Source organism: Thalia democratica, unplaced genomic scaffold (genome assembly GCF_965202585.1).
Source record: "Thalia democratica unplaced genomic scaffold, ktThaDemo2.hap1.1 HAP1_SCAFFOLD_887, whole genome shotgun sequence".
NCBI classification, from domain to species: Eukaryota; Metazoa; Chordata; class Thaliacea; order Salpida; family Salpidae; genus Thalia; species Thalia democratica.
In genome coordinates this window covers 31,118-42,381 of record NW_028139836.1, presented here as the reverse complement: position 1 = coordinate 42,381, position 11,264 = coordinate 31,118, and the positions used below count along the sequence as shown (strand labels likewise).

At 27.5% G+C, this 11,264-nt stretch overlaps 1 protein-coding gene across 1 annotated transcript; it reads left to right on the top strand.

The window, feature by feature from the left end:
- The first annotated feature begins 9,059 nt into the window (after positions 1-9,059).
- On the top strand, positions 9,060-9,840 carry LOC145847340 (chymotrypsin-like elastase family member 2A). The gene is made up of 2 exons (XM_082953572.1): positions 9,060-9,095; positions 9,394-9,840. The coding sequence occupies exons 1-2, from the start codon at positions 9,060-9,062 to the stop codon at positions 9,838-9,840; spliced, it is 483 nt and encodes a 160-aa protein (XP_082809698.1).
- The last annotated feature ends 1,424 nt before the right edge of the window (positions 9,841-11,264 follow it).

Genomic DNA, 11,264 nt, shown 5'->3' with positions numbered 1-11,264 from the left:
CTCAACAATTAATAAATAGAAAATCTAAAACTTTAAGACAAAGTATCAAGATTTATTGTAAATATCCAAAAAACCTTAACTTTGTTACTGAATATTCAACTAGTATTACTGGTAACCCTAGCAATAAATACTAAGTTTTGCACAAATTTAAACAATCTAATTAACTATTAAACAAACTAACCTCAACAGCTGCTGTAGTAGGTACTCATCTTTTAATATGAATCCAAAAAAGTGTGATCCATTGCCTAATCTAAAGATGTAGGAGAAATCCAAAGTTACAACTTATAAAGACCTTTGAAAAAAGCTAGGAATTTAAAAATTTTACAGAGGTTCAAAAGATTTTTCATAAGAACTCTTTTGAATTTTTCTCTGCTCAGTTCACTTTACAATGATGTTTTAAAGATTTCAAAGACTGAGATGCAAGTTTTTAAAGCCTCTTGATGGTTTTTTTAATGCATCATGTAAGTGCACTCAAACTTATTGATCTTGTCTGAACATGTCATGCTTGTAGTATAAAACTTGTCATAATTTTTATGAATAAAGGTGTATGCATTATGTGATGAACTAGAAGATAAAAAAAAGATTTTTTCAAAAGTTTTGCATGAGAAAAATAATACAAATTATCAACATAAACTTTCAAGACTGTTGAATGCCAAACTAGGTCAAATGCTTTCTTAAACTTACTCACACAATGTAGAAATATAAGAATTCTTTTGAATTTTTCTCTACTTATTTCACTTTACAATAATGTTTCAAAGATTTCAGAGGCTGATATGCAAGTTTTTAAAGCCTCTTGATGATTTTTTTTGCATTAAGTAAGTGCATTCAAGCCAATTGATCTTGTCTGAACATGCCATACTTGTAAGTATAAAAACTTATCATAATTTTTATGAATAAAGATATATGGTTCTGTGATGAACTAGAAGATGAAATAAAGAAATTTTTCAAAGGTATTGCATGAGAAAAAGAATATAAATTATCAACATAAATTTTCAAGACTGTTGAATGCCAAACTAGGTCAAATGCTTTCTTAAACTTACTCACACAATGTAGAAACATAAGATTTTTAGAAGATAAAATAAGCCACAACTATCAAGTTTTATCTTCAAGAATATTGACAATCAAATAGAGTTTGCTTAAATAGCTCACATAAACAGTATAAAAACGAAAAAAAAGTTTTAGAGTTACTTTACACTTACAGCATCTAGAGCTGTTTTTACTACAAGTGCTTTTCTCAAAAGAATATTCATTGAAAAAAATATTTTGCAAAGTACTATTTTATTGTGATGTCACATTAAAATGTAAGATTTTACAAAATTTATAAAAACTACAAATTGAAACAATATCTTAGCACAGCAGGGTGGTTTTTAGCTTTTTCGAACACAAAATACTTTTTATTTTACATAATCTTAAACCTTAGATACTTTTTTTTTTGGTAAAAAATAAATTGTTTATATCTTATTATCATTTCAGTTTATTCTTTTGAAGTTTTTCTTAATTTCTACCTTTTTTACTACATTAAAGATAATTGGTTGAACGTATTGTTTAATATTTAAGCTACAGTAATTCATTGTGCTCATATAAACTACATTGACAACTTTATAAAAAAGTATAGACTGAGTTTTCAACTCTAAATTTTACTTTTTTTTTCTGTTTGTTTTAAAGATGTTTATTACTTAACAGTTTGCATAAGATTAATTATATTTAGTTTAAAGCCTTTATTTTCATCAGGTAATATCTTTACATTTAACTTTTGCAAACTCATTTTAGTTATAATTTAGTTTCAATCCTTTTGCCATATTTGCCAAAACTACTGAGTTTTTGTAGTCACTGATATAACAACTTTTTGAAGCAGGTAGAAAATAAAAAGCCATATTGTTCATAGTGAGTCAATGCTAAATAAAGACACAATTATCAAAATATTCATGAATGATTGTGCCATCATTATTCCATCATTGTGCCTGACACCCAAGCTAGTCTAAGTTGATAAGATAAGTTTAATAACAGTTAATGTTAATCAAGATCATATAAAAAAGAAAGATTAACCTACCTAATTCAGTCAGAGTTAAAAATAATTTATTTACCCTGAGATATATTGTTGTTTTAATGATGACAAACTAGCCTGTGTAGTCTGAGAGTGGGTAATCTATTGAGACTTATACATTTTACAGTCATACAACATGTGGAAACAATTTATACCTTCATTATTTTCTAAAATTCCGTATTAAGCTATCACTTAAAATAGTTCTGTTTATTGTTAACTAACAAAATGAAACTTCTATTTATAACTTAAAATTTACATGAAAATATTGAGCTGAACACAATTTTAAAGTAAATATTTTAGTAAAATATTTATATACTTAAGTATAGAGATCATTCTTTAACAATTTGCAGGGTTGACACTTTTTTGTTCAAAAAGCTGTCCTGTGTGAACTTAAACTGTCATGAGTCATCCTGATTTTTCGTCTTTTTCAAAATAGGTTAATTTTAACATTTAAAATTAATAAAATAAAGTTTTTCTACAAAACTTGTTATATTATAAAATAAAAAGTATTGAAACTAAATCAACTGAGGTCCATTCTAAATCTAGAATATAATCTGTTCTGAGAATTTTTAAATAGAATTAAACTATTCTTAGCCAGCCTGAGTAAAAAAAATTCAAAAAATTCTTAGTATGTAGCAACCCTGAAAGTGTAGTAAATTTATACTTAAAAACCTTGTTCCAATCAAAATTATAACAAGTAAACTTTTAACAAGAATCAATAAAGTTATTATATATTTTAATATTTTTTTTTTCATTATTTAAATATTTAAAAAAATTTTATCACACCTAACTTTTGAATAATATATAGATAGTAGTTAAATATCTTTTGCATAAATATATATACAAAGTTTATGTTATATAACATTCATGTTATTAGTTAAATTTTGGTCAGTGAAAAATTATTATTATAAATTAATTTAAGTATTACAAAGTAAAATATCTCAAATATATTTTCTTTTTTTTTTAATATTAATTCCTATAGTTAAGACTAATTCTAAAAATAAATAAAACTTTCTGCAAAATAGTCACACTAATGTTTAAAATTTAAAGAACTTTAAGTTATCCCAGGTGTTTTTTTTTTAATTTCTAGGATTTTTTTTCTGTTAATATAGAATACCTGGTTTTTGAATTTTTACTTAATTTTTAAATTACAGGTTATTTGGCCACCTTGTGTAAAGAAATAAAATTAACAGTATGTTCAGTATAGATTTAAAATATGGTTGCTTCTCTAAGTTTTTAAACTTTCTTGAAAGACTAAAAACTATACTATGTAACATAAAACTATCTTAAGTTATTCAGATTTTTTAATAAACTAAAAAAAATATTCCTCTTTCTACATATTTATACATCATAAACTTTTTATTTTAAAAAATAACAAAAAATATGTAAACTCCGCTGAATTTGATGTTTATCAAACTTATGTTGTTATAGTTTGTCAAAGTGTAAAAAAGGAAAAGCCACAAGGAATAATAAAATTAAGATTATTTTTATACTCCACTCTTTCACTAAGTACGTTATATAATAAAAAATTAATCAATTAAAAAGTATTGTTACTGCTTTATTTTATTCTCATTTACAGAGTTACCAAGTTTTTTTGAGAAAATTTTTCAAGGTTTTCTGAATTTCTTCCAGGCTTAAGTACACGTTTATGGGTCTATTTTTAATTTAAAGCTAATTTGAGGTTCACTGTGTTAGGTAGTATAACAAATAGAAAAGATACTGTAAAGCTTCTGTAAATGATAAAATAAATTTTTGTCGTTTAAAAAAAGATTATTAATAACTGGTAAATTTTTCGTGTCAAACTAAAATTTTACTACTTAGTATGTAAAAATGTTTAAAATTCCAGGATTTTCAAGGTTTACAAAACCTTTGTTCAAAATTCCAGTTTTTTTATAACTTATCAAATTCCATAATTTTCAAGGATTCCAGTTTTATTTTTTACAACCCTGCATTTAATATGCAAAAAAAAAATAGTTTTGAATTTAAAAAAATCTTATAACTACCAAGAGTTTTTTTTTGAGTCAGTTAGCATTTGTTTAAAAAAGTGTTTAACTAGGCATTAGTGTCTTGAGTTATCTAAAATATTTAACAGACTTAAAAAAACATCAAGAGTTATCCTAAGTGTATTTAATATATTAATTTTTTGGCTGCCATTTATTTTTACATAAATTATCCTTAAGAAAATACTTTACACGTATAATGTATATATATATATATTGATATATATATATATGTATATAGAACAAAGTATTTAAAGTATAAAGTTAATTTAACTTTAAGAGGGAGCAGTTGTCTAACAAAATTATGAAGTTTTCTCAGAAATATTTTATACTACTATATACTATTTTCATCTAAACCAGGGCTGAAAAAAATTAATGAAAAATTAAAAAATAAAAAATATTGTTGTACAATTGCTACCTCTTATCCTTATAATAAACAACTATTGAGTGAGCTGTATTTTAGAGCTTTCACATTATTTAGTAAATTTAAATGGTAAACGGGTCGAGATTGCAAAAAGCCAAAATTGCAACAGGTGACTAAATTGTACGAGGGGACTAAATTGCACGAAGATACTTTTGCACGACGACAAACTTGCACGAGGCAATAAAATTGCACAAAGACAATTTCACCATGGGTAAATTTTGCACGAGTCACAACTTTGCACAGAAGGTGCACGAGAGTCAAACTATACAAAAACAGAAAAATATAAAAAAAGTTAAAAACAGAAATAATAAAATAATGTGAAACACAAAAATTAAAAATAAAAGACAAACTAATAAAAAAACGAAAAAAAAAAAACTGACCGAGAGTAAGGGTAAAGGGTAACAGTGATGATAAAATAAATAAACAATTAGTAGAAATTATAACAACAAACAAATAAATAAATAAAAACAAATTAATTAAAAAAAAAAGCTACTGACCGAGGGTAAGGGTTAGGGGATACAGTTAAAATTGAGAAAAAATTAAGATAAACAAAAAAAAAAATTCAACTTGTGGAAAAATGTCTTCGTGAAAAGTTTTCTGCTCGTGCAAAAGTGTCTCCATGTAAAAGTTATATTATTGATAAAGGATATATTTTGTTTTTTGACGCTAAAACATTGAAGTTGACAGAAGTTGCTATGTAGTAGCAAGAGGCATCAATTCCTACTCTTGCGCAAAAGTGCCTAGTTTCAAATAAATACAAAAAAAGGGTCCCAAAAAATATCTAAGCATATTTTTACTCGAGTGTATTAATAATATTTTTTTTGTCGCAGTAAGAACAGTAGTCAATATTAATGTAAAGTTTTAGAATTCCGTTTATGGTTTATTTTTCATATGAAAATAACACTTCGGCTTAGTTTCTTATTGTTGTTTAATGTAACTATTTCATTTTTTAACTTTTTAAACTGTTTTTAGCAACCTTGTTTTATTTTTAAGATTTACATCTACACAGTCAAAATCTTGCTTGTATTATGGTTAACCTGCATTTAACACCTTATTTATGTAATTATAGATATATTTCCATGATAAAGTTTAAATATTGAAATTTTCCGTTAATATGCTTATTTTTGAATATTTTATTTGCTTAAAAAATTAAAAACTAGTTGCTAGTAATGATCTACCCAATCCACTATTTAGAATCCGGATCCTATTTTTTTTAGTTTTATGCAGTTACGAACAAACTTATAAAACTTAATTATTATAATACCATTTATAAGTTAAAATTGTTTGATACTTATATTTTGTTTAAAAATAAAAATTACTTGTATAAAATATCAGTTTAAGCGTTAAATTTAAAGTTACTTACAGGACTGAATTTAAATTTTGTACCTTGTATGACGTAAAAGAAAACGAAATTAAGTGTAAGGGGCTTTAAGAAATACCGACCTTATATTTGAACTACAAAATAAAAATAAATTCTTTAGGAACTGCTTATGTTTACATACATAGAACTAAGTAATTTAGTAAATAACGTTTACTGTTATCAAGGCCTTTAAGCTACAAACAAACCTAATCTGGTTTTTTTAAGTTGATATGAAGAAATAAAAGTTTTTCGCCAGTTTTTGGTAGCAATCGATTTCGCTTTTGTTTGTAAAAGTTACCAGCTTCTGAAAATAACCTTTCAAAATAAACAGAAGATGGTGGTACTGAAAGATACCTTCTTGCAAACCTGGTAAGATGTCTATATTTCTCCTTAGTTCAGCACCAAGACAAGACTTCAGCTTCTTTCACTTCTTCAGCAGATAATTTTTTTCTGCCAATGAAACTAATTTTTGACTCAATCTTATGATCAACTAAACCTTTTTGTACACTTTCGCGATTGTTTGCACTTGTTTCCAATTTAGATGTAGAATAGAACACAAACAATATTTTTGGAAACATCATTTTTAGGTTGTTGAGCTTTAAGTTTATTCAATGGTACTAAAGGAACTTGACCACTTAGACTAGTCTCTGGACAAATATGATTTTTTACTTCTGAAAAGTAGCCTTACAGCTTCCTGTTTGAGATTAGCAGGAAAATAGTAAAGTCGATACCGTTGATCAGAAGCTGTTGTGAGTAAATAAAATTTGCTATCATGAATGCGTTTTTTTTACAACACTGCTGTGTTACTATGTAAAAAGCAGCTCATTAAGGAGGCTAACAAGTTCCAATCATCAGCTGTAAGAAAATTTTCGGGTTTAAAATTGTTAGACACGTAGTTCTGAACACACGTTTTTGTTTTTCTAGTCTTTTCAGCAGCATAAAGTAGGTTGAGTTCAACAATCTTTAACATCTCCCACAAGTAGCAAAGCTTTTGCACTGACACTGATGAACCTAAAGTGACCTGGATTATTTTAGTTTCTCGCAAGCTGTAGAAGAATGATCAAAGTGGCCAACAGCTAGAAAGGCCTTGGCTATTAACACGTTTCTGTTATTTTTTGAAAACAGTGAATTTATAATTATCAGTTGAAGCTTGTAAGTGAAACAGGGTGCTGAAGAGAATTCTAAGAAAAACATACCGGCCTTCACGTTAAATGCATTGTTGCGCAGAAAACTTGTTGAACAATCGCTGCTTCTTGAAGTTTTAGTAACCAAGTATTAAATGAGCCGTATTTAAAGAATTTTCACTTAGTTTATATAACTAAATGAGAATAAAATAGTTATAATAAAACTGTAACGACTTTAATCAAATTGAAATACATCAAAACTTAAGTATATTTTATAAGTTAAAAAACGAAAATAATTTAAGTTTATAAATAGAACTAAGTTGTACAGTTAGTAGAAGCATATAGTGTTCAAGGTACTTTAAATTACAAATTCACTTTTTTGTTCTAATGGATGTATGTACCTGTATGTTTACAACAAATAGTTGTGTTACCAAAATTTAAACTAGTCTATTTCGCTTGATTATTTTTTTTATATTAAGCATTTAAACACAATATTAAAAGAATATACAACCAGCAGAAAGTGATCGCAGAAAAAAAGTCTTTCCAAACTTAAACATAAACAAAAACAAGTCTTTCCAAGCTTAGATTGTCAAAATGTTAAGTATCTACATAATATCGTTTCAAAACAGTTTTAGATCAACAACTCTTTAAACATAAAAATCTCGATTTCAAAAATGTTGCATCGAGCAAATAATATTAATTAGAGCTGATCGTTGCATAAAAACTATTTATTTTTAATGACACACGAAAAAAATATAGCGCTTTGAACATGAGCCGTCATTTTGCAAAGCTAGCTGATTCTCCGGCAAAAAATTCTTATTCAATTTATCGTTTGCTTTGTTTCAAACATTTACTTTTTCCTTTATACTTTTCTTTTTAACTTTGCAGTTTTTGTATCTCATTCTATACAAATTTTAATGTTCATCTGTATCAACTTAAACATTGACCTTTGCACCATAAGCCAACGTGTACGGTGGCACCAACTCAGCTGAATCTCCTGCGACAACTACTTGATCAAGTTAATTTGAACATTTACTTCTGCAGAATAAGCCCACGCATTTGGTGGTACAAACTTAACGTTTCTAGCTATCATTTGTGAATTTTAACTACTTATATATTTTTGTTGAACGATAAACAAAAGCGATCAAAAAGTTTGGTCAAAGGATCTGGTGTACAAAGGAACCTTTAGGTTATCGAGTCGTGCACCACATGCTATTAAAGTTTCTTACGAGCTACTAGAATTAAACTTTTATCATTTAAATATTTAAATTTTTACTAATAAAAAAATTAGTTAAACGAAATAAAAAAAAAACTTAATGAAAAATAACTCAATTTTGTGTATAAAAATGTACTTAAAAACTTGTTTAATAATATAAAATCTCAAAAATATTTTTAACTTTAAATCAACTTATAAAAGGAGATGAACAATACTTATAGCAACCATTTGAATACTTAAATCGCGCGCTCCACATCCGGTACCAACGAGGAAGCATGAGTGGCCACGTCCTGAACCAGTAAGTTGTATCTTCCTTCCGTTGCAACACAACTGGAGTCGTGAACTGAGTGAAACCTCTTAAAGTAGATAAATTTGAAATTGCCAAACGATTTCAGTTGTGATTCTTATTTTACTGTGGAAGAAAGTATATTAGTACTTTGCAGTACATGTTTATTTTTATTTCTAAACAAAATAAAAATGGTTTTAGCTCTTTAACCATTTAGCAGTCAGTCGCAAACCGAGGGATTAATAAAAGATCAGATTGTTCCAAAGCTAATAATAATCTGGCTCCTGACGAGACTACCGTACCTGTTTCAGAGGCGTTTTCACATAAAACCCAAGTAACTCAGAAAACAATATAAGCATTTACGACTTAAAAATTACTTAATTGAAATTTTGACCTAATTATTACAAAAAGAACTTACACTTTTTTGTACATTTTGATGAACTTATAAAATAAACTTATAAAAGCTTTAAGTTTAATTTTTAAAATGATTTATAAAAATTTAAATTTCACTGTAAAACAGCTGAGTGATTTTAGCCCAGGCAACATCATTGTATATTTAAATAATAAAACAAAACTTATTTTTGTTAGACGCTAAGTTAAAAACAATGAAATGTCACTATACAGATGTCATGATTGAAACGGTGAAATGACATGTGCGTTTATGCCAGTTTAAAATGTAAAAATTAGTAGAATAATATACTAAGCTCAATATTGTTTCAATACTGAAAGACTAAAAAGTATAGTTAAAAATTATTAGCTTCATATTTCTCTTTTATCGCTTACTGAAAAATCGACATTGAAAATTTATAACTTTTTGTAGCGATAATCTAAATCTAAATAAACCAATTATTACGTAGCACAAGATATTTTAAAACATAACAAACATTTTTGTTTGATTTGATAAAATTAACCTGGCACTCATTACTTGTGGATTGGAAGATCAGATTGAGTTTTTTGTTTTTATTAACTTGCTCGTGCCTTGTAAACGGGCAAGTAAAGAACGGGCGCAACGCAAATGTGGGAGAAGTTCCGTACCAAGTGTCCTTGAAGTTTCTCGAGTACGCAAAAACACTCAACCTAAATGATGACCCTGAATATTATTATTATCAAGAAGACGTCATTCGGTCGCCTAATCGTTTAGATGCTAACAAGTTTCGACATTTCTGCGGTGGATCTCTGCTGAACAGTCAGTGGGTTATGACAGCGGCGCACTGTTTCAATAGAGACTCAGCCAGCTACAAAGTTGAAATACTGAGAATTGCAGTTACTGCAGGCACCATATACAATGAATTGAATCAACAGGATCCCACCCGCAGAACTGTCGTCTCGGAAAACTTTTTACTTGCACGAAAACTTCCACTCGGAGCCTGTAAAGTTAAGTGCTAACAGGTACGACATCGGCTTGGTGCTTCTCAGAAATAAACTTTACGATGAACCGATGAACATGAATTAACTTTGAGTTTAAAAACATTTCACTTAAATGAGTTTATAAATATTTTTAAACTAAAATAAAAAAGATTTTAGTGTTAAAAAGCTTTTGTTAAATAGCAAGTTAAATATAGTTCTTTGACTTTTTTATATTTTTTATAACTTATAATAAGTTAGTTTTAATATATTTAATACCACTAGATGAAACTAAAATATAAAAAGTAGTAAAAGTGTTTCATGAAAAAAATTGTCTACAAAGAATGTTAGTGTCCACAGATGTTTTTTAATAATGATCATACCTTTAGATTTTGACAAGTTATCTTTCACTTTTCAAAATACGCTTTTTATACCAAAATACGGCTAATAAATACTTACATGCCAAAAAAAAAAATTTATTAAATTTATTGTAACTTATTTTAAAATACGTCATAATAAATATGTATAGTTGGTATTTAAAACATTTTACATGAATATTTATTGAAACGTTTTGAAAACTTTTCATACTAGGATGAGGCTTGTTTTAATTCTGCTCCTGCTGCACCTCACGCTAACAACAAACAGCAAAAGGGCCGATAGGGGGAATTCCCGCGCGCGGTGCAGGTTCACGAGCCCGCGCACGAAGCAACCGGCAGAATCGCCACCTTGGAAGAGGTGCAGAGAGAAGAATGACAGGAGGCGCTTGTTTCGAGGAAGAGGGCGGGTGGAATTGAGTGAAAGAAAGCGGCAGAAGGAAATGATAAAAAGAAAAATAATGAGAAAAATAAAAGAGTTTTTTGAGAAACAACGGAGAAGAAAAATTAAGAAAAAAATAAAGGCAATAGAAGCGATGAGCTGTAAAGAAGCCTGCCGACTTTGAAATGAGATCCAATCATTAACTTGAAAGTACAAAGTAAGTAATGAATTTAACGAAAATAAGGATTGGTAACAAAACACATTAATTTTTAGACTAGTTTTGAATTGTATGTGCTGATAAGTACATTGATCTTCATCCTGAGTTTTCACTTTGTACACTCTTTTTTAAATATAACTAGAAAGTGTACACTTAATAACTGAAAATTATAGCTAGCTATTTAGTTATAGCTAGCTACATCAAAAACATTTCCAATTATATTAAATGACGAAATTAGGTTTTCTATTTTTCTAAAGCTAGAAATAATAGTTTTTTTTTTCAAGACTAACTTATAGGAACATATATATAAATGACATAATGGTTCCTAACGTATTTAAAAAAAAAACTTTTTCATTTGTCTTTTAGCAGTTAAAATTAAAAAAAAACTTTTTGTTCTTTTTTAAGTTTATTTTTAGTTTTAAATATGTTCGTATTAATATCAATATACGTTCTAGATTAATTAACAAGTAATAAGCAAATAAATACAAAAAAT